Source organism: Rhinolophus ferrumequinum, chromosome 18, assembly GCF_004115265.2.
Source record: "Rhinolophus ferrumequinum isolate MPI-CBG mRhiFer1 chromosome 18, mRhiFer1_v1.p, whole genome shotgun sequence".
In the NCBI taxonomy this organism is placed as follows: domain Eukaryota; kingdom Metazoa; phylum Chordata; class Mammalia; order Chiroptera; family Rhinolophidae; genus Rhinolophus; species Rhinolophus ferrumequinum.
The window spans coordinates 59,310,097-59,333,855 of NC_046301.1; the positions used below are offsets into that span (position 1 = coordinate 59,310,097).

Below are 23,759 nucleotides of genomic sequence, written 5' to 3' on the forward strand. Positions count from 1 at the left end.
AGTCACTTTCTTGTTCCTCTTTTTGGATTCTTTACTTGTTCCAACTCATTATTAATTTCAAATTCATTCAATATGTTTTCATCAATAAGAATTAATTTTAAAAGTCACTGTTGATAAATATGTATCAATCCGGGAAGGCTTCCTGGAGCAGGAGACATTCCAAGCAGATTCCTCTTATACACAAATGTTGGGGGGGGGAAGATTAGAGAAGAATGTGCAAGAGAGGTACAACTTTAGCAAAGGCCCACAGGCAACAGGGATCATGGACAATAGAAGAGGAAGAGAGCCGAAATCAGAGGGTTGACTGGGCCAAATTGTGCAAGCTTTGTAGGCCATGTTAGGAAGTTGGGAATGTATTCTAAGGGCAGTAGGCAGACTTTAAACAGGGGACTGTGATCTGAATCATGTTACAGAGGCATATTTCTGGCTTCCTGGTAAGGGATGAACTGGAGGGGGAAACCTGAAGGTGGGCTCACCAAAGAAGAGGCTGCTGGTGCAGTGGTCTGGTCAGGGCAGAGAGGACAGTGGGGATCGTGAAAAGGAAGTAGAAGCAACACCCTGATGTCTGACTTGGGCAACCGAATGGATGAAGATGGGGCAAGGTTGGGGATTAGACAGGAGGGACTAAACGCGTAGATGAATTCGGTATAGCTGAGATTAGCAAACAGGTATCTGGAGACTGAAACCCAGTCTCCCAACCTCTCCAGAAAGGCTTAAGCGCATTTCCTAAGACGTTAGAGCCACCTCCGGCACTCCAGGGGACGCTGCATCCGCCAGGGCCGCTCTAGGCTCGCCCGGGTCCACTCGCTGGCAGAAGCGGCCGCTCCCGCAGCAAGCGAAGTGCGCGTGCGCCTTCCGGACAGCAGGGGGCGCGCGTGCGCAGACGGGGCCGGAAGTGTGCGGTTGCCATGTAATATCCTGGCCGCGCGGGCGCGCGACGGGCTGAGGCGGCGCAGGGGTGGGAGCGGAGCTGGCAAGAGGGCGGCGGAGGCGGTGCCGACGGGGCCCGCTGAGGCGCACGGGGGGTCGGCGGCGCCCGGGAGCCTGTCGCTTGCGCTGTCCCTCCGGTTCGCTGGGTCCCGGCGGGAGGTCGGACGGCGGAAGGCAGAATGTCGGTGGCGGGGCTGAAGAAGCAGTTCTACAAGGCGAGCCAGGTAAGCGGAGGCCATAGCTAGGGCGAGTCCCGGAGCCCCGGCTTCCCGGAATTAGGGGTCGGGTTAGGCCCGGCCCTAATTAGGGAGGTGGCCGGGGACACCGAGGGCACGTGTCCCTCGCAGGGTGGGGAGAGCCCAGGAGGGCCGGGGGCTTGGTGCGAGGTGGCCCAGGCCTTGCCTGCCATGTGGGCTCCAGTCTTCTCGAGAAGGATGGGCAGACCCCTGGCTGGGACAGAGAGAGGCACCCAGAGGTTGGACCGGGACGTGGACCCCTCCTCGCCTTCCCTGGAAAGGGCCGGGTGGGGGAGAGAGAAGAGGGAAGAAACAGTCCCAAGGCTGTGGACACACGACTCTTGCCAGATAGCGCAGGGGCAGGAAAATTTTGTGTCTAGAACAACTACTTAAAAACACCAGCAACAAAAAAATCTCTTTCAATGGACCCGGTACAAAGTTGAAAGGGTAGAGGGAAAAGTCAATTTCTCACTCCAGGCCCTCAGGCATTCAGTCCATCTCCCTCAGAGACAAGGACTGTCACCAACGACTTATGTGTGTCTCTTTCCAAGGTATATGTACGCCTTCCCTTTAAAAACACACACAGGTGGTGTAGCATAGTCCACATAGTCCTATGTACTTTGAGTTTTTTGTTAAATCTGTCTTGGAGATCACACTAAAGCTGGAATTCTCCACCTTGGGTCACTCTGTGGTTGGGGGGGCCGTCCTGGGCACTGTGGGGTGTTGAGCAGCATCCCTGGCCCCCACTCACTCATAGGAGCAGCCTCCCGGTCGTGACAACCACAGATGTCTCTGGTCGCTGCCAGATGTCCCTGGGGGAACCCCTTCCTTCCTCTCCCCCAGAGTTATTGCACTAGAACATACCCCTAGGGCTTCTTGGATCTTTTTAATGGGTTTCTGGTATTCCATTTCATGACGTGTACCATAATTAATTTTATCAGTCGTTTATTGATGGATGTTTATACTGTTTCCAGTAGTTTTGTGCTATGAACAATACTGCAGTGAATAGCTAGCAAATACCTTTGCTCACAGGGGGGATTGGATTTATAGGATAAATTCCCAGAAGTGGAATGCTGAATCCAAGAATATAGGTGTTTTATATGTGATGGGTAGTGTAGGTTTTTTGGGAAGTCGGGGGCAAGAAGCCCTGGGTTCCTTGAATACTGCTAGTCCCAGCATCGCATCCCAGCTTAAGAACCATAGGTGTGGAGTTTTTATGAATAGACTCCATAGAGGAATGAGTGGTAATCCTCCAAATTGTCTAGGCCATGCTGGCCAACTGGGCTGTACTCCCAATTTGAAGAGGGCCAGTGGGAGGGAAGAAAAATGCGTCTCCAGTAACACATGCTAGTACCTTTTGCCCCCCAAGGGGAAAAGTCACAACCGTAGTGGTTGTCTAGAGCTAAAGATATTTGGAGTCTGTCTGTAGACCCCAGATGTTGGCTAAACCCTAGAGGAAGAGAGACTTACTCCCGAGGGATTCTGAGATTGTTGCTGAGAGTACAGCCCTTTGACCTAACAGGATGGAATGAAGTGACCTGGTCCTGGGTTAGACCCTGCCCAGCAGACAGCAGACCGCTGGGTGCTTGACTGGATGTCTCTTTTCTGGGAAAGCTGCTCACTGTCTTGGACCCCAATGTAGTCCCTCTTGCAGGACTGATGTTTCCATAGTTCTTGGAAGAATTCCTGGGCCACTTTGTTCCTTCATGCAGACAGGTCTGTGGGAGCCCTCCCTGTCCCACCCCCAGCTATCAGGGCCCATGCTGGTGGCCCATCCCAATCAGACACATTATGCCAGAGGAACTAGCTGGGCCTTTCAGGCCAGCCACCAGAGCTTTTTCTGTCAGGGGCAAACAGGATGGCCTGCATTTAGATCTGTGACGAGTGCTTTGAAACCTGACAAGCACAGTGCAGTGTAAGCTGGTGGTTCATTTCAGTTTATTAGCTGAGGCCCAGCCTCAAAGAACTGCTGTGATGGCCACGTCCTAACCTGCATGGTCGTCTTGGCCGCCTGGTCAATTCCAGGTTGTGTTGTCCTCTCAGGAAATCAGCCTGGCTATGTTCCATTCTCTTCTGCAATAGTTTCCACGGTCCTCTAGCATCTCCATTGTTTATCTGGCTGTGTTCATCTAATTGTGTTTCTTTCTCTTGGTCTAAGGAATACCTCTTTCATCCTCTTCTATGCCCTCAGAATAGGGTTGTCCGTTGAAGAGGAATGTCTCTTGTTAATGTAGTAATAATATTTATTGAATTCTTAGTGTGAACAGACAGTAAATGCTTTAAACCAGTCCGTCTCAACTGGCCTCACTTATCTGGCCCAAGGGTAAATGTATTCCCCTTTTTAAACAAAAAGATTTGGGGACATTTATCCTCCTCTAGAACAGTGCTTTTCAACCAGGGCCACTTCCGCCCTCCAGGGGACATGGGCAATATAGGGAGACACTTTTGGGTGTCACACCTTGGGTTACTACTGGTATCTAGTGAGTGGTGGCCAGGGATGCTGCTTCACACCCTACAGTGCACTGGGCGCCCCCACAACCAAGAATTCTCTGGCCCCAGATGTCAGCAGTGCTGAGGTTGAGAAATCCTGCTTTCAGGTGCGAGAAAAGTGAGGGCCATTGTACAAAGACAACAACAAAAATCCCACCTGAGCCACTCTTGTGGCAGCTGCCAGCGCTTCCCAGTTGTTAACACACAGATAACCACATATACACAGATGGACATGTACAGAAAACTCAGCATCCACATCCTGAGAACCCCAGAGTGTCTTTGGCATCTGGTATTTTTGAGAAGGTGTAAGTTTGCATCCGTGCATCTCAGCCAGGGCTGACTATCCCTGCTCTCTCTGCTCTACCCCTGTGCACCTTCCTGGGGACATTTCGCAATCCCGGAGACGGTTTTGGGTTGTCACGAGTTGGGGAGAAGGTGCTCCCGGCTTCGAGTGTGTGGAGACCAGGGAGGGTTGCTCAGCAGCCTGCAATGCGCAGGACGGCCCTCCCGGAACAAGAAAAGTATCTGGCCCGGAATGTCAGTAGCGCCCAGGTTGAGAAATCCTGCTTTGAAACAGGTTCTTGATTTCAAAGGCTTGTAACAGTGTTGTTTCTAAATTGAGAAATAGAAGCCAGGTGGATGTGGGAGAGAGCTGGGAACAGAAACTTGGTTTCTAACAGGTGAGGCTATGATGTTAATTAAAAGTTTCTATTCTCATTGATGATGCTGGTAACAAACTAATTACTATTGAAGGCACCTTCCCCCCCACACACACACCAGCAAAAAGACTACAACTTGATTTATTGGGACTGCCTTTATTGCCGTGGTCTGGAACCAAACCTGCAGTGTTTCCGAGGTCTGCCTGTATCGGGCAGTATGCTGGCAAATTCCATACCATTTCATCTCAGATGAAAACTTTCTTTCAGGTCTTGTATATAAAATCAGTTTGGGCTTGAGTGGGAGGTTTGTGAGTTTTTACTTCTTATGAATTGGCCACTGGCTGGGTTGAGGGCCTGGGCTGAGGAAAGTTGAATTTATAGAGGAAAACAGTAAAATAGGCATTTGTCTTGGGCTGTTTGGGGCCCCTCTGGCTTCCGTGTGTAATGCCCACTCCTCCAATAGCCATCTGGTACTTATGCATGGCTAGGATTGGGGAAGATGCTTGTGTATGATTATTTCTGGGGAGCTAAGAAGGGTAAAGGAACCCTACTAGTGAGATCCAGACTCAAAAATTCACTTGTCATTGTCGTGTGTTTGGGAGACGTTGATTTCCAGGCCTAAGCTGCTAACTGGTTTCCTGATAATTCTTGTGGCTGGGTGGTGTGGAGATTTGAGAGTGTAACTAGGGATAGAGCTGGCAGCTGGCTGGAATGCTGGCCTGACCTTTTTTTTTTTTTTTTTTTTTTTTGGCCTGAAAGGAGGGAGAGAGTTTGAACTGAAAGATTGGTTCCGTCTGAGCTAGGAGGACGCTATACCCCATAGCCTTGAAGTTTGTTGGGTGCTCAATAGACCCTGGGTTTGGGCCTAGGAAGAAAGATTGAACTTCCTTTGAGAGGTGTGGGGTAGAAGGAGGGCTGAGGGACCCAGGACCCCAACCTGTTAGAATTTTTCTGGAGGACGTGGCTAGTGTTTGGAACATCTGTAGATACCGCCTGCACTGACCTGTTTTTTAAACCTCAGTTTGTGGAATCATGCTTTTGATTTCCTAGCAAAGTGCTTGGCCTATTAAGTAATAAACATGGAATGATCTTAAGAAATCTAGAATGTGTAACCCCTTCACCTGAGCGTGAATAAAAGTAATGGAAGCCGTGCACTGGGAAAGACAGGTGACAGGCGATGTCTGGAGAGCAGGGTCCCGCCCTGGGCCCTTGAGCTCAGCAGCTGCAGGCTCACCTAGGGAAGACCATCTTCCCTGGGACAGCAGGTGTGGGAAGGGCTTTGGCCGTCACAGCTGTCCTGATGTCCACGTGTGATGGGAACGGGGTTAAGTCCATCCTTACAGGAAGCCACCCTGCTGACTTGCTCTGTAAGAAGACCCTTGAACTAGCCTTGTCCCTATGGGGCCCTGAGTGGAATGTTCGCATCCTGCTCTGTCAGTGGATTGGCTGGGCCACTTCCTCCCACTCAGCCTTCTGTCACCAGCTGGCTGGCGGGGTGGAGTAACCCGCCTGTGTTTAAGGCTGGACTCTGGAGCTACAGAAGAGGTTTGTGACTGTCCTTCCCTAAAGGAACCGGCGCCTCCTTAAGCCCCCTCCCAACTTGCCAGGCCTGTCTATAAAATCAGAGCTTCACAGGCCCCACTGTTCAAAATCATGGAGGCACTGGCACCACGAAGCATCCTGCGTATCCTTGTTATTAACAGACCAGGACCAAGGGGTCATCACATTCTGATTTTGCCACCGTGGCCAAAAGTTCACTTCTGACTCAATCCTGTGTGTATTAGAGACCAGTTCAAGCACTGTGGACTCTAATCACCTTGCTTATCTGGGTGTGTTTTAAGGCAAAGCCGTAGGACACTTAATTATATTCCGTGTGCCACTCAACAGTCTGTGAGGTTAGGGGTTTCACAGTCTCCCTGTTTGGTTTCGGAAATCGGGGGCTGTCACATTTTTGAGACCCCAGAACTATCAAAGACTGAGCAATGAGCTGAGAAAATCACGCTGTTCACCCATCTACCTGCCCCCCAGCCTTCTCTGCGTGGAACCAGAGTGCGTGGCACACTGTAGTGCATTTGGGGCCTGAGCTCACCCCTTTGCACTTAAGCTATCCACAGGCATGTCTATTCGCATTTTGCCTCAGCGGAAGAGCTTGCAGGTTGTGACCAGGCCTGCCATTTGCCTCTGGCCTGTGTGTCCTGAGCCTTTGGTCCAGGGGCATAGGCCATTTAGCTCAGCCCTGGCCCCTATCTCAGCCTTTCTCCTCCTCTTCCTTGTTGGCAATACTTTGGAACTGATCCAATCTGGAAAAACTTAGTTTAATTTGGGGCTTGCAGCCAACTTCCTCCATAGGATTTCGGAGGCAACTGCAGGTTTTGGCACTGTGGCAGGCGGCTGGGGGAGTACCCCGAGGCAAGTCAAATTGTTTCTGTTTCTGAGTTCCAATGCAGGGTGAGGTTTCTAAGCTTTAGAGGGAGGGTTTGATTCTGAAACTCAACTCACAGGCCTTTTTGCCTCAGGGGGTTAGGAGCGACACAGGCCCTTTTAGGTGTCTCTACCCCCTGTGCTCAAGCCCTAATGGCTTTTTAATGTGCCTGGTGAAGTGTTAGGGCAGTCTGTGTGGGTTCTTTTTCAAAGCTGTCCCTGGAAAGCTGGATGGAAGAATGTGGCAGCAGCTGGCTTCTCTCTTCTCTCCCTTCCCTCCTCCCCTCTCCCTTCCCTCCCTCTTTTTCTCCCCGCCCCCGCCCCCTCGCCTTCCAAGGGGCTAGATTTGGCAGCCACTTCCCAGAAGACAGCTTCATCTTCCTTTCCGCTCAGCTCCTAGAAAAACCTGCTGACTGGGCCTTGAGAGAGGGAGGTCATGCGGACACTCCCAGCCACAGCAGGAAAATAGCCTGCGATTTCCTCCGAATAGTGCGATTTCCTCCGAATAGTGCGATTTCCTCTGGAGGCCCTGACTCAGCATCTGTCTCCTGCCCGCTTTGGAAAGGGCTGGCTGCTCAGATTTCCACACCTGGGCCTTAAATCCTCCAGTGGGCACCATGCCCCGTGTGTGAGACAGCCAGTCCCACTCAGCGGCCATGGTCTTAGCAGGGCTTGCTGTCGCAGGAGATGCTGTCATAGCCAAACAGGGTGAGATGCCCTCCCCGTACCGGGCAGCTCTTCCTGCCTGTGGCCTTGTGAACGTCAGTGAGTTCATCCTCCATGTGTCCCTCCCGTCTCTGCATGGTGTCTTCCCAGAGCTCTGATCCCCAGATGCCCTGTCGCCCAGTTTCACGGACTCCTGCATAGCACCTTCTCAGTCGAGGACTGAGGTTGACGGGTGATTATTCTGTCCTTTCGCTTTATCATAAGCTCTTTGTAGGCAGGAACCATATTTTCCACCCACTGCTGTGTGCCTGGTGTGGAGCCTGGCCCTGGCCTGTCCACGAGCTCAGGAAATACTGGAGGGACATTTGCCCCACATATGAACAAGCCGATGCTGCCGCCTGGGTTGTGAGAATGCAAAAGTGGGAGCAGTTGCGTCAGCACGCCTCGAGAAAGCGAGGCTGGGATGCATAGTACGAAGGACGTTTCGGGCCGACCTGGGTGCAGTTGGAGCACCAGCCTGGCATTCAGGAGCTTCTGGAGCCCACACCCTAGTCCCGGCTTCATTTCCCACCCATCGCCTTCGCGAGCGGCACACCCCGGTCTGACCAGTCAGCGGGGCGGGCCGCTGGTAGCTTCCTGCCTCCTGCAATGGAATGCAGCGCTCCTCTCACCTTCCCCAGCCCACCCTGGGTCTCTCTGTCCACTTCCTGTTTGCCCTTTAAAACCCTGTGTGTATCTTCCCATATCCTTGCCATCTCCCTGCCACCCACTGGAAACACTCCTCCACCCTCCAAGCATCTGACCCACGTGCCACATGCCACGCACATCCTCACATCAAATGTGGTTTTCATCTTGTCAGAGCGGGGCTGCCTGGGGGTTGGTTACAGGCCTGGGCCCCTGGGTCATGGCTTGCTGACCATGTTATCAGAAATGGGGGCCTCCGACTGTGTCCTGGGGGGTGGCTCAGCACCAGCTCCCACCTGGCTCCTGCTCAGGCCCTGGCAGAGCCCCCGGAAAGTGTGGTGGCTGGTGAGGCGTTAGAGGGCTCAGGAACAGGTCTGACTGGTTTAAAAAATAAGGAATCAAAGTTCATAGGTTGTCCCTTTGGCTTCAGATCTGCCTCCAGGAGCTGTGGCTGACAGGGGGCTGCCCTGGCTGGGCCAGAGGGGCCCGACGTGCGTCTTGGGCAGTCAGTCTGTTACCCGGAGCCCGAGGCCAGACGAAACTTCCCTGGAGGTGCCCAGCCTGCTCAGAAATGGAGTCTGCTGGGCGCTACCTCCTCAAGGCTAGACCACCGGAAGCCTGCGCCTTAGGCCCACTGGACTTCTCAGACCTGCCCCGCGTTAGCCTTGGTCCTGTTTGCCAGCCCTGGCTTCCATACCTGCCTGCCCTTCTTTCATTTTCTCAGTCAGCCTGCCAGCTCTTTCTTCCCCTCCCTCCTCCCTTCCTGGCTTGTCCCAGTTGGCTCTCTCTGTGGCCTTTCCATTCCACGCCTGGGCCTGCTCCTTCCTTCTCCCTCTCTTTTCACCTCCCGGGCTCCCACCACTGCTCATGCACCTGTCCTCCAGCTCTACATCCCCAGTCACCCCCAGCTGCCCCCTAGATGTGGTCCCTGTCTATCCGGCCTGTACCCAGAATGCAGCAGGCTCCTTGCCCAGTGCACCGGAAGCCAGGCTCCCTACCCACCCACCCCCACCCTTCCCTGTCCTCATCCTGACTCCATGCGAGAACCCCAACTCACTCTGTCGCCTTCTCCGCATCTTTCCCCTTTTAAATCGACTCACTTTTAAAATTTATTTTAATGGGAGCTTGATGTTATTCCTTGCTATGAAATTATAGTAACTGAATCACCAAATACACCCAAAACAAAGGAGTGTAATCAATTCTTCCTGGATAACTTACCTCTGAGCCTGGGGTCTGTTTCCTCATTAATTAAAGAGTTGTTGAAACCAGGACAGTGCCCACCTCACCGTGTCTCCTCGGCAGAATAGGGAGTTTGAAAGAGCATCGCTGCAGGAGTAATTTCTCCTTGTCCCTGTGTTACCTCCCATGCTTTAGAGAACATGATCGATCCCCTGTAAACGTTACCGTCTCTTGGCACCGTGCCCCTTGTAGTCTTCATGTAGAATCAGGAAATCCTGCAGACTTGCGCTAAGGCTTAGAAGAGAGAGATGTGGGGTGAGGATGGATTTCTGATGTAACGCGGGGCCTCGGCTCCCACTCCCAGCAGGTGAATGCAGGAGACGTGGAGGCTAAAAAGGAGGAACCACCATACCCTGCTCGCTGCGCCATGTCCCGGACCGCAGAGGTCATGCAGGGTCTCAGCTCCTGCTCCCCACATCAGAACGCAGGACACGGTGAGGCCAAAAAGGAACACCCACGGAGCCACACATAGGGGAGTCATACCACTATATTCTCACTGGCGGCTGGTCGTGACACAAAAGCAAACATCCACCAGTACTCCAACGCAGGGTCTTTCTGCACCCCCGTCTCGCTGGCGGCTGGGCGAGACACACGAAGTAGGATCAACACGATCCGCAGTCTGCCACCCGCTTCTCTGCCAACCAGCCAACCCCCCAGCGCAGCCGCACTAGTTACATCGGTGGCTAATGGCTAACTGGTTACAGCTGATGGCCACCTGCTACCTGGGCCAGTACCTTTCCACGTGAGGCCACGGGCCTGGAAACGGCTCTGGGACTCTGTCCACACACCTGAGTATCTGGGGAGAGGCATGACTGTAAGTGGTACAGTTCAGTCGTTTTTCTTAGTCCTCAGACACCACCTTGGCCAATTATTCGAATATCTCCCACCAGTACCCCTCAGTCCAGCCTGCTGCCTTCCGTAAAGTGGAACTGTTGACCAGTGATTTTTCTGCGGTCGTTCTAGGCCACAGCCCCAGAAGTAAGGAGATTCGAGTTGTTAGGAAACAACCTGGGAGCTTCCTGCTGCTTCTTGCCCCCAAGGTGCCTCCTCACCCTCTGCCACCCACCTCGCCAGGAGTGATGCCCTTTGGCTGCCATGGGCAGACAGGCAGGTGTCAGTCAACCCCAACGGCCTCAGCGCGTCAGCGCCGTGATTGTGTGAAGGTGGGCAGGCGGGCAGGCGGGCAGCCTGGCCTTTGGGCAGCCTTTGTGTTTCAGAAGAGGGCAGCTGAGGGAACGGGGACGGGATTCTCCATCCCTCACCTGACCTGCCTGGCCTAGCATTGTCCTCTATCTCCGCAGAAGTAGAGCGTGCCCCTCTGTGATTGCCGAGTGGGTATCTGGGTCAGAGCCTCTACACGTGTGTGACACCCTCACAGAGGTTGGCTTTGAGGTCCGGGACATCGAAACAGAGATCGTCTTTCTCCCCTGCTGTGACACATTTATTCACAGTGGAAAAGTCTCATGTGTTTCTCTCTGGGAGGTTCCTCATCAATTCCCTTCTCCCAAGGGGACTCAAGGGCAGCTGAGGGTTCTCTCCAAGCCCCAGATCTCACAGCAGGCTTCCTACTTTGTCCCAGGGCCACCCCGGGGCCCTCATCCTCAGCACTGGGCCTGCTCTTCTGTTTAGTGGAGTCCCTCCCCCATCTCTGAACTGGTGGGCCTGGGAGTCTGACGTGGGAAGTGCGGGGCCGGGGGCACGTGTGGGCCCTGGGAGAGTGTGCTTGTTCAGGGGAGTAGGGGTTAGGGCCTGTCACCCGGTCTGAACCCAGGAGTCTGCTGGGCTCACAGGAGAGCCTGAAGGAGAGGGGACTCCTCCCCGGAGTTTCCATTCACCAGTCTGCGAGCTGCTCAGCACCAGACCAGTAGGTCGGAAAGGGGAACTGCCCTTTCAGGCACCTTAAGTTTGCGTTATAAAGTGTCTCAGACAGAGAAAGATAAAAGAGTGACCAGGCCATAGTCAGGTGCTCTCCAGAGGTGAAATAAACAGCGCTATAGTTCCAGTCGAAGCCTCTTCCCTTATACCTGCACTGCCTATGGATTTATCACTAAAAGCTCAGTGTTGTTTTGCAAGTTTACACCTCATAGAAATGGTACCACATGGTGGTTTTGTGTGTGTAACCTGCTTTCTTGGCGCAACACTGTTTGTGTGTTTCCTTCACACTGATGCCTGTGACTCGAGTTTATTTCCACAGGTGTATAGCTCTCTCGGTGTGGCGATTCTAAAATACTTTTGTCTGTCACCCTGCCAGTGGGCATTTAGGATGTTTCCAAGTTTTTGTTCTTTCTTTGTGGCACTGAGCGGTCTTTTAGTTGTCCCCTTGGGCTGTGTCTGAGAGTTTCTGTCGAGTCACACCTTGTTTAATGTAACCATATAGCTTTTCAGCAGTACCAGCCTGGAAAAAACCAACCTATTCAATTTGCATGATCTAAAGTCTTAGACTCAAAGCTGGCGGGGGTCATGTGTTTGAGCCTTTGTAAAGGATGATATTTCAACTGTGTTCCACTCGGCTGCACGTGCCCAGGGGTGTTGGCCAGGAAGCAGTGTGGGGGGCAGAGGCTCAGTGTTGGTTCAGAGGGGGCATGGACCGTGGATCAACCCGGGAGGCCCACAGCTGCTGCCCCATGTTTCTGCCCCATGTCCCAAGTCCTCACAGAAGTAATTTCTTCACCAGCATGTCAGTTCCTCAAGAACTCGTGTTTTCTCTTTTGGTCTCCACAGTGAGACTGAGCTTGCAGACAGCACCTGGCATCTGCTGCTCAGCCTGGGAAGTAGAGTTGAGCCTCGATTGTAGATTCCGTATTTGCAGTTTCACCTCCTGGCTAAAATGTATTTGTAACCCCCAGACCAATACTTGTGGCACTTTCGCAGACATGTGCGGAGCAGGAGACACTGAGTCTCCCGACACGCTCTGCCTTCTTGTTTCAACTCTTATACTGTAAACCGGTGTTCTTTTCATTGTTTATTTAGTGGTTTGTTTGGTTCTTTTTGTATTTTTGTGGGTGTTTTCTCTGTTTCATTTGGCCCCAAGTGTAGAGCTGAAGTGCTGTGTAAGGTTCCTAAATGCAAGAAAGCTGTGATGTTCCTTACAGAGGACGTCCATGTATTAGAGAAGCTTTATTCAGATCTTTACAGTGCTATTGGCTGCATTCAATGTTAATGAAGCAACAGTGTAGTATATTAAATAAGGTGTCTTCAAACACACGCAGCCCAGGAACCTGTGTTTTCTCCAGGAGCTGTATTTGCTAATTCAGTATTTGTGATGACTATTAAACAGAATCATTATGAATAAAAAAAATGGATTGTAGTTCCTGTGGCAGGTAGAATAACTCCTCCTCCATCCCCCAAGGATGCCCCTCTCTTAATCCTTGGAGCGCATGGATATGTTACCTTACTGGGCACTAGGGACTTTGCTGATGGGATGAAGGGTAGGGACCTGGAGATGGAGTGCCCTGGCTCTCATCATAAGGGTTAAAAATGCAAACCTCGGGGGCAGCCGGTTAGCTCAGTGGGTTAGAGCGCGGTGCTTTCAACAACAAGGTTGCCGGTTCGATCCCCACATGGGCCACTGTGAGCTGCGCCCTCCACAACTAGATTGAAACAACTACTTGACTTGGAACGGATGGGTCCTGGAAAAACACCCTTAAAGTAAAATTTTTAAAAGTTTAAAAAAGAAAGAAATGAAAACCTTTTCCTGCTGTGATCAGAGGGAGATGTGACTGACTACGGAAGAGAGAACCAGAAGGGAGGCAGCACGAGAGCTGCCTTTGCTGGCTTTGAAGATGGAGGAAAGGGCCACCAGCCAAGGAATGCGGGCAGCCCCTAGAAGCCAGAAAAGGCGTGGATCCCCCTAGGATCCCCAGAAATGAATGCAACCCTGCCATCACCTTGGTCTTATCTGGTGAGATCCAGTTGGGCATCTGACCACATTAAGATTTTTTGTGCAGTTTTAATGTCACTTTGTTGGATGTATTGTGTTTTTTAAAATTATTCTTCTCCCCTGCCCCCCTCTGCTTTGGCAATAATCAGTTTGTTCTCTATATCTATGGGTGTTTCTGTTTTGTTTATTCATTTGTTTTGTTTCATTTTAGATTCCACAAATAAGTGAAATCATATGGTATTTGTTTTTCTCTGACTTCACTTAGCATAATATCCTCTAGGTCCATCTATGTTGTCACAAATGGCAAGATTTCATTCCTTTTTTTATTGCTGAATAATACTCAATTGTCTATATGTACCACATCTTCTTTATTCATTTATCTATGGATGGACATCTCAGTTGCTTCCATATCTTGGCTATTACTAGTAATGGTGTAATGAACATAAGGGTGCATATATCTTTCTGAATTCGTGTTTTCTTTTTCCTTCGGGTAAATATCCAGAAGAGGAATTGCTGGATCGTATGGCAGTTCTTTTTTGAATTTTTCAAGGAACCTCCATACTGTTTTCCATAGTGGCTGCACTAATTTATAATCCCACCAACAGTGCATGAGGGTTCCTTTTCGTTCACATCCTCGAAAGCACTTGTTTGTTAATTTATTGATGACAGCCATTCTGACAGGTGTGAGGTGAGATCTCATTGTGGTTTTAATTTGCATTTCCCTGATGATTAGTGATTTGAGCATCTTTTCATATGTCTGAGGGCCATCTGTATGTCCTCTTTGGAGAAATGTCTGTTCAGGTCCTCTGCCCATTGTTTGGGGGTTTTTTGGTTAATTATATCAGTTCCGTATATTTTTTGGTTATCAACCCCTTATCAGATGTTTCATTTGCAGATATCTCCTCCCATTCAGTAGGTTGTCATTTCCTCTGATTGATGGTTTCCTTCACTGTGCAAAAGCTTTTTAGTTTGATGCAATCCCATTTGTTTACTTTTTCTTTTGTTTCCCTTGCCCTAGGAGACATAGCTAAAAAGATACGGCTAAGAGCAATGTCAGAGAGTTTACTGCCTGTGTTTTCTTCTAGGAGTTTTAGCTTCAGATCTAACATTTAAGTCTTTCATCCATTTTGAATTGATTTTTATATATGGTATAAGAAAGTGGTCCAATTTCTTTCTTTCTTTTTTTTTTTTTGCATGTATCTGTCCAGTTCTCCCAATACCACTTATTGAAGAAACTGTCTGTACCCCATTGTACATCCTTGCCTCCTTTGTCACAGATTAGTTGACCATATAAGTGAGGATTTATTCTATTACATTCATTATATATCTGCCTTTATTCCAGTACATACTGCTCTGGTTATTGTAGCTTTGTGGTATAGTTTGATATCAGGAAGTGTGATACCTCCTACTTTGTTTTTTCTCAAAATTTCTTTATTTGGGGTTTTCTGTGGCTCCATATACATTTTAGGATTAGTTCTAATTCTGAGAAGAATGACATTGGTGGCTTAATAGGAATTTCCCTGAATCTATAGATTGCTTTAGGTAGTAAGGACATTTTCATTATTAATCATTCCAACTCATAAGCACAGTATATCCTTCCATTTTTTTGTATCTTCTAGGAAACTTGTGTTTTAATCACTGAGTTTGTCATAATTTGTTACCGCAGCCATAGGGAACTTGTATAGGTCCACACTGTTTTAAAGCCTTGTCCAGATAAAGGTTTTCAGCTCAACCTTTAAAAGTAAGTGTGTGTGTGTGTCTGTGTCTTCATTCCTTCATTAGCTCTCGCCTCCAACTTAATGGCTGAAGTCAGCAAGAAAATAGACCAGTTCCCTTTGCAAAGTTGACTTATGAGTACTGTGCTAGGCAGAGTGGGAGGGTCTCCCCCCAGCCTTCTTCAGTTACAGAGCTCTGTTGAGCAAATCTGAAACTCCGCCGAAGTCTTCCTGGTTCCTGGAATCCTGCCTCCCCTCGGTGGCTTAAAAGCTGGTGGACTAACAGGAAATCCTCCACCCCTGTTGTTTAATGTAAATTTGAAAACTGGCTCTGTATTCAGGTTTTTATGCAAAAAAAACCACGCTATTGCCCGTCTAAACCTTGGGGTACCACCTGGGAAACAGCACAGCAGTATCTTGACCTGTGTTGATTCCCATTAAGTCTGTAAAAAGAGGTCGGCAGTTCTCGAGTCTGATGGCACATTTCTCCCCATCACAGAGCCCGGAGGCTTCCGCCAGACACCCTTTGCTAGTGACTCCCCACATCTTCAAAAGGGACACTTCAGAATTATGTTTGGCGTTTGTTTCCAAGCCCTTAGCTCCTCTGTCCTCTGTTTTGGTGCAACCCCCATGTCCCCTGTCTCTGCCTTGCCTCACATCATGTCCCTTTCTCCTTATTGTGTCCAGTTCCAACTTATCCTTCAAAGCCGAGTCCAGTGTCGTCTCCTTGTGAACCCTTCCTGGTTCCCTCCCCACAGGAGGAAGTGGCTTCTCCCTGTAGGTCCCTTAGCAGAGGCGCTTATGCTACCATTTCTTTGGGAGCTTATGTTATTAGTCTGTTTTTCCTCTACTATACGGGGTACATATCAACAGTAAATATTTGTTGAAAAATTAAGACCAACCTTCTCAAAAGGGGAGGATCTGGCCATTTGACTTTGACCCTGAATGTTCAGCTCAGGGCAAGAAAGTGTCCCAAACATGCAGAGTGGCCACGTAATTGAAATAGGGCCGGTATGGTGACTCAGGGCCCTATGACAAGTGCCCTGAAGGGAGGTGACTGGTACATTGGCCTTGAATTTGGGCCTCAGAAGGAGACAGGAAAGGAGGAGGAAGGGTTTCCTAGGTAGGCACTGGCATGAGGCCCCCATGCTGTGGCCTCCGCATCACTGGGCTGCCCCGTTGTGTTCTCATCCCTCACCTGGGAGCCCAGACATCATCTGTCGGTGGGGTCAGTTCTTCCAGGGGAGCAGAAGCTGCCACGGGTGCTGGGTGCCGGGAGGAGGCTCTGGCTGCTAAACCATCATCCTCTGGTGGAAAGAGATTTGAATATTTTTATGGTTCCTAGCTCAGGAAGTGGGCACACCAGGCACTCACCACACTGTGACAACAGAGAAACAAGACCTGGGGAGGTGGGCGGGACAGCTTTTCTCCTGCAAAAATAAATAAATAAATGATGAAAGCCATGGCTGCTGAGACGTGCCTTGAGTCGGCATTGCACACCATCGTGGCAAATGTAGCAAGACCTTCTGACTTATGGTGGGGCCCTCGTGCCCAGAGTGTAAGTGTGGCTTCCTGGAGTTATGTGCACCGTCTGGGAGGGGAGAGGGCCAGGTACCCCAGGGGCAGGAATCACGTTAGCCAGCACTGCGGGCAGGGCGCCCCTCGGGGTGTTCGGGGACGGCCAGCAGCCGTGTTGTTTGGAAGAGGCTGGGTGGCCTGGAGGAGACTCTCGTGCTGCCCAGGTCGCACATGGTGGCATTAGTGCACCAGGTGCTGCTCTTGATGGAGCGTGGAGTTTCCTTCAAGCCAAGTTGTTTTATCTCCTGGTGCTTCGTTCTCTCTCTTCCCCTCAAGTAAAGCTTCACAATTGTGTATCGCGGTCACCCATCAACAGATGTACAGTAGTGCCTCGGTTTTCAAATGTCTCCGATGACGAACATTTCGGTTTACGAACGCCGCAAACACGGAAGTAAATGCTTCGGTTTTCGAACTCGCCTCGGAAGTCGAACATGCCACGCGGCTTCCGCTGAGTGCAAGAACCTGAGGCCTCGCTGTTGGCTGTTTTCGATGTTTCAGACCTCAAACGGTCTCTGGAACGGATTACGTTAGAAAACCGAGGTGCTACTCTACTTGGTGCCAGGAGTTTCCTGGTGTCCAGGTTACACCCGATTACAGATCTTTAGGGCCTTTTGGTGCAACGGAAGAGTGAGCAATCGGCCTGCTGTCGACACAGTGTTTGTATGTGTCTCGGTGTGAGGGGTGATGTGTGTGCAGAAGTACAAATCCCTTGTAGGAGGGCCACCCAGGATATCATGTTCCCTCCTTTTTTCTTTCTTTTCTCCCCCCTTTTTTCCGCCTCCCCCCACTCCAGTTCAAGCCGTTGTTTCTCAGTCTAGTTGTGTAGGACACAGCTCCCTGACCCATGCTGGCGTTATGAGCCTTGCGCTCCCCCGGCTGAGGCAGTTGGTCGGCCGCTCACGGCAGCTTCCGGCAGCTCTCGCCGGCTGCCGGCTACTCCTGGCAGCTCCTAGTAGCCCACGACAGCGCAGCAGCCCACGGCTGCTCACCGCAGCCCAGCTCCAGGGAGAGCCGTTGTTCACAGTCTTAGCTGTAGAGGGTGCAGCTCACTGGCCCGTGTGGGAATTGAACCGGCAACCTCGGCGTTAGGAGCACAGCGCTCCAACCACTTGAGCCACTGGCCAGCCGTCTTGTTCCTTCTTAAAGAAGGGTCCACACTAAACTTTCACTCCAGAAATCCGGCATTCTCACTGCACCATCATCCAGGCCACTCAGCAGACCCTGCTTCGGAGCGTGGCCCATGCCGCGGACCCCTCCAGCTGCCTGCGCATGGCCCTCCTCGCCGCGTTCCTCCCTCCAGACAGCATGATGCAGCCAGGCTCGTGTTTGTAGGACAGTTCGTGATTTTTAAATCATGTTCACACCCAAGTCCCACAGCACATCGTCAGCATCACCCCACTTTACAGTGGAGGAAACTGAGGCTCAGACGTCCACATTCTTGCTTAAAGTCAGCCTGATGGACAGAGCCAGCTTGTGTCCGTTCTGCCATCCAGGCCCTCTCTGCTGCACGCATGCCCGGCATCGCCTCGGGACACTGGGCACATCTGTGTGTTGACTGGTGACTGACACACCTGAGAGTGAGCTGGTGGAGGGTGGGGTCTGTACACAGGTATGTATTTATTATCTCAACAAATAGTGACTGCCTCCGCACCTCCTGGGCGGCAGGCCCGTGCTGCTCTAACTCTGTCACTGTGGCTGGCACTGCTGATAGCGGAGCTACTGGTTGGGGGTGGGGGGTGTGTGGGGTGGGAAGGTGAGGCGAGGCTGCCCCCAGGGGAGTTGCTGGGATGAAGGTGAGCCTCGGGAGGAGAAAGGGCCCCCGAGACCTGCTCTTCTCTGTCTGTGGGCTGAGGTGGGTCCTGGCACCTCAAAATCCCAACACTGGGGCCTGAGTGGTGAAGGCAGTAAGCCGTGCGTCGGCAAGGCCTGAATGCACATCCTGAAAAAGGAAAAGCCCACCCGCTCTGTTCCCTGCAGGTCAGGTGGTTAGCAGCCGGGGACAGGAGCAGTTTGCCCTGGTGACTGCCAGGAACTACCCGCCTGGCCCTGGCTCCCGCCTTCTCAGCCCTCTTGGTTTCCTCATCTGTGTGCTGAGGCTGGACAGTGATTCTGAGATTCCTTCCAGCTCCACGTTTCCAAGACCGACACTGCAGTTTAGGACAGGGGTCCCTGCACAAAAAGGGTGACAGTACAGCTGTGCAGGGTGGCAGGATGTCGGCATCTAGCATGTGGCCCCAGCTCGCCGTCCCATCACTAACCCACAGCAGGGTCTGCGGGTCCGCTAACCCCTGGTCTGCGGTGCCAGGAGCTGTCCCAGGATCATGACCTGAAAAAAACTGGTCTTGGTGACTCTGAGCCACCATGGCCAGGAGTCACCTGTCAGCTGAGCCTGTTGTCACCACCTTGGTGTGACAGGTGAACAGTGGAGCCAGGTGAGGATACATTCCTCAGTGCCTACTCAGAGCTTCTGCCTGGGGGTATCTCGTGGAGGAGCTCCAGGGCACGCTCTGCCCTCCCCAGTGATCCGCGGGGGACTGACAGCATCCCTCTCCATTCCAGCTGGCGTGTTTCGGGCCATTTCTGTTTGGCTTTCAAAGCCTGTTTGCCTTTCAGCCTTCCTTTCCTGTGTCCTGTCCCCCCAAACCACAGACCCCGTGGATTTCAGGGAGATTCTTGTTGATAAGAAACCAGCCCACTCTGGGAGCAGGGTCTTCTGGATGCGAGCCAGCCTGAGCCTGGCTTACTCAGATTTTTTTGTCTTTGCAAATTTTCCTGAACGTTTGCTCTCTGGGGTAGGAGGCAGCTGTGGGCAGACCTTGGGCAGAAAGTGGAGAACTAGCCTGGCAGCCTCTGGCCAGAATACCGGCCTAACTTGAACTTCCCATAAGCAAGCAGCATAAAGGAAAATAGGGGAGGGGACGCTGTCATCCAGCCTGCTCCTGAGTGCCCTGTCCTCTTAGCCCAGCGCCCGTGGGGTGCTAGGATGAGGCAGACCACTGAGGACGGATCCACCCAGCACTTCCTGGTCTCAGATGCTGTGCTGAGCGTGCTTACGGCGGGGACAGGCCGCTCACCTCCAGCTCACAGTTCAGTGGGAGGAGGACCATGACGAGGTAGGGATGAGCTGGGTGCCTTGCAGAACAGAAAACAGCCTGGTCCCAGGGGACGTCCAAGGGAGGCAGGGGCTTGAGAGGAGGTGCCAGTAGTGTGATGGGAGAGGCAGCCAGCAGCCAGGTTACTCCTGCCTGGATACGGAGGTGGGTGATGGAGAATCGGGGGGTTCCTGGAAGAGGGAGCTTCTCATTAGTTAGACCTTTAAACATGGAAAGGATCTTCGAGACAGGGAGAAGGTATCTGTGTTCCAGAAGGCAGGGGCTCTGGGCTTTGAGGTCGGTCAGTTGTTCATCCTCGCTTGCCATTATTGGGGTATCTATGGCCCCTCACTGCGACTTGTGCCGGGTACCTCCAGCCTCTTGCACAGTAGTCTGTAGTTACAGTGTTTGATGCAGGGGTTGCTCGGTGCTTTCCAGGGGCCTGGCAGCTCTGCGCCTGACAGGATTGCCAGGCCCTATTTCCCAGCCCTTCCTGAAGGGCTCTTGTATCATTGACAACAGATGAGTTTGCAGAAACACCTTATCATTTCTGCATGTGAGTGTAGCAGAATCACGCTCTGCCAGCTGGACTGTAGGCTGGTGGCCAGCAGTTCCACATGGGGAGCCCAGCTCGCTGTTAGTGGTACAGAACTGGCACTGCCCTGCCAGGCAGGCCCCGGGGGATGTATCGCTTCATTTGTTTGTGGGTTGGGTGTTTCTTTTTATAAGTTTTTGTCTGAACGTGATTTTCCCAGTTGTGTGACATGCAACCCTCCTGCCCCATCCCCAAGATGAGAAATTAAAATGTAGGAGGCTGATGTATATCCAGGTATTTTTTATCTGGCGAGAGATCCCGGTGCGACTTGTTCCTAGGAGGTGAGCCTCAGTTGATGGCTGGCATCTCAGTCAGGGATAAAAGCCCTCGGCACAGCCAGGGTGCTGGCTCGCATTGGACCTGCTCCCAGGGGCCTGGGACACTCTCCTGGCCAGGCGGGACCCAGTCCTGAGCCTCTGTCTCCAGCAGACTCCTGCTCGTTATTAGTCAGCCCCCTCGTCCTCCCAGCACCCTGACAGGCCCAGGCAGTCCCTGAAAATGAGGAAACAGATCAGAGGTGCAGGGGCAGCATCCAGAGTAGGTGATATAAGACTTTGGGGACCCAGTTATTCCTCCTGTCTGTCTTGGTGTCACACATACACACACACACTATTACTGCCTGACCTTGGGCAAGGCACGTCACTTCCTGGGGCCTTAGTTGTCCCATTTATAAAGTGGAGGCACTTGCCCAGAGGCTGCGGCTGGGCCAGGTGGGCACTAGAGGTCCCAGCTGGCTCTGTCCCTTCCCCTTGGGGTTTTCAAGGATGACCAAAGGGCCAGCAAGGCAGCAAACCCAAGGAGCTATGTAGTATCAGCTGTATCTCATAGAAGCATTAAAAAATACAAATTATGTGATTCCTCCTCAGCTCCAGCAGGCCTGCCCCCACTACAAGCCGTAAGTGCTGTAGAAGCCGGCTTTCCTCAGCCGACAGAACGTGGAGCCCTCCCAGCACCCGTGGGGCCCCTTCCGCTCCTGTGGACTCTGAGATGAACCAGGGAACTGGTTAGCCATGAGTGACAGACGGTGGGGAACAGTTTTTGTTAAGTGCTTCTGCTTTCTTTTGGGGACACTTAATGGCTTCTTAATGGAAATCCCAGGACTGCCAATCATTAGAGTTGAAGCTGTGCCAGTGCTCTGGTTCATAGATGAGGAAGTTGGGAGGGTCCCCAAGGAGCCAGGACTCGGAGTCCTGGTGCTCTGACCCCAGGCCACTGCCCACTGCAGTGAGGCGGGGCCAGGCCTCTGTGCAGACTGGCTGTGAGGGAAAACTCTGCCGCCCCACACAGGCCGACACTCAGCCTGCCCTCTCCACCTGCCGTCCACGTGGTGGTCAGGCCAGGCGGGTCCCTTGTCACCCAGCCTCCAGGGACTGCTGAGTCACCAGGGGGAAGGGAGGGAGGTGTCTTCCTCAAACAGGGTTGAGGCCACGGTACCTTGCAGCCACCCGTGTCCGTCCAGCCCTACACTCTTCCTTGGTGCCCCTGGTCACAGAGCCCTCCAGCCTTCAGGTCCTCCTGGGCCCCTGCACCTGGGTTTTGTTAGCTGCTCCTCTGGAAGGGGCCTGGGCACAGCTCCCACTCCCCTCGGACCCACCCTGTCCAGAGTAGCCTTTTGTGGGGGGCAGAGGGGCCAGCGAGAGTTGGCCTTCAGGGTGATTTGGGCGTAGAGCGTGGGACCAGCTAATCGGTCAGATGGTATCTCCTCCACCCACGTGCTGTGCCAGGTGATATGCTGGGTGACAGCAGAAACCAGTACATAGGGTCTCTGTGCCCCAGGAGCTTGCCCTCAGCTACTGGGGACAAACATGGGATGATACGTGTGGTGCCGTTAGAACTCGAAAGCACTCTGAAAGGTGGGGCTCTAACAGGAAGTCACGCCAAAGCAGGAATTAGGCCAGAGCAGAAGTGGTGGGAAGAGGGGGAGCAGTCCAGAGGCTGAGGCATAAAGATGGGGCAGGCGCCTAGAGAGGGTGGCTGGCCCCACTGTGCTGAGGGTTCTGGACAGGACGCTAGGGCAAGGCCTGGGAGCGGAGACCAGCGAGGAGGCTGCCCAGGGCTCCTGGGGAGAGAAGTGATACGAGTCCAAGCCGGGGGAGGCGGGCTTTTGGGGGCTCATAGTTCTCTCCTAAAGGATTCCAGAGGCTCATCCGGAAAGTACTGTGAGAGCGGCATGAGGAGCGAGCCAGGCACTCGTGGAGGTCTGGGGACTGATGTCAGCAAAGAAAAATTCTTTTCAGTCCAGAGCTGAAGGGGCAGCTCTCTGAGTGTCGGCCCTGGAGGAACCTCTGGCTTTGGGTACTGGCACCTGCAAAAGGAGGCTGGGGCTTTAAGACGAGGCCTCGGGTGCATCCCAGTTGTATCTCGAGGAGCTTTGCCATCCAGCTTGCCACTCCGTCTTGACAGTCACTTTGTGATTGTTTCCTATTTGTCATCGTCACTTCCTCTAAAGTCAGTTCTTTCCAATGGCCAGTTCCCACTTTGCTCCCAGTGTCAGTACCGTGTCCAGCTCAGACTCTTGGATTAAGCCAGATAGGTGACTAACTTTTTCTTTTGCTTATGGGTCTCCCCCCTCATTTTAACAGCATGTGCCAGGCTGGGAAGAGGCAGCTGAGGCTTCACGTGGCAGTCAGCTCACTGCCTTCCAGACAGCAAAGCGTTTATCCTCTCGTGCTGCCCAGGAGTCCCGCTGTCTAGCTGTTGGAGCTGGGAGCCAGGCAGCCCTGCGATGCATGTGTGTCGGGAGGCTGTGGGGCGTAAGCCACCCTAAGATGTGTCTTAAATAGCGGGTACTGCTGGGCTCAGAAAACTACCTAGACTGCAAGAGGCCAGGTCTGACCCAGGCCCCTGTGCCAGCCTCCCTTCCCCAGTAACAGCCAGCCCTCCCCACCCCCGGCTGGGAGACCCCACAGCTGGCTTGTCCCTGCAGCCTGGGGGACCCGAGGGTTCTGTTCTGTTTCTGAACGGGTTTCTGATCCACCAGCCCCAGGCCCAAGCAACCTCCCCTTCGTGAGCTTCAAAAGTCACTCCTGCTGCTGCCAGAACTCAGTTCTCAACAGACGCGTGACACAGTGGCCCGGAGGTGTGTCTTGGGGCCCGTTTCTGCCCCTTGGGGCCTGATCTGGTGCCCAGTTTGGAATTTCCACATGAAAAGTAACTTTAAAAGCTTTTCCCTGGTTGATCGTTTGCACCATTCCCATTCACAGAGCTGCTTCTTAAAACAATACTTAGGTTTGATCACCAGGTGGAGAGGAAATGAAGGGTACCAGCAAATCCAGGGAAATTTCCGAGTTCCCAGGATGCTGAAGGAAGTTCTGATGTGTCAGAACATCTCCCTCCGTGGGGTTAACAAAAGGGTGATGACTTACTCTTCCATTCAGTTCGCAAGTATTTACAAAGGACCTGTGATGGACGAGGTCTCTTCCTAGCTGCCAGAGACTCAGTCATGCTCACGGTCTCCTTGGCTTAAGGGGTTGATTTCTATCCTTGGTTCCTCCCAGTCGGGGTATGAAGGTTCATTTGGATACAGATGATGTTTCTGTGGCCTCTGCTTCGGTGGCACCTCTCCCTGGCCCCC

At 52.3% G+C, this 23,759-nt stretch overlaps 1 protein-coding gene across 5 annotated transcripts in view; it reads left to right on the top strand.

Annotated features, from left to right (window-relative positions):
- Nucleotides 1-925: 925 nt before the first annotated feature.
- SH3GL1 (SH3 domain containing GRB2 like 1, endophilin A2) overlaps nucleotides 926-23,759 on the top strand; it is a 41,769-nt gene continuing 18,935 nt past the window's right edge. For 2 of the 5 annotated variants that reach the window (XM_033133522.1, XM_033133519.1), the window contains exon 1: nucleotides 929-1,154. In XM_033133522.1, coding sequence (XP_032989413.1) covers nucleotides 1,110-1,154 — 45 coding nt within the window. In that variant the 5' untranslated portion in view covers nucleotides 929-1,109. Of the gene's footprint in view, nucleotides 1,155-23,759 lie in introns of all 5 variants that reach the window. The other 3 variants (XM_033133518.1, XM_033133520.1, XM_033133521.1) reach the window with 3 other exon arrangements.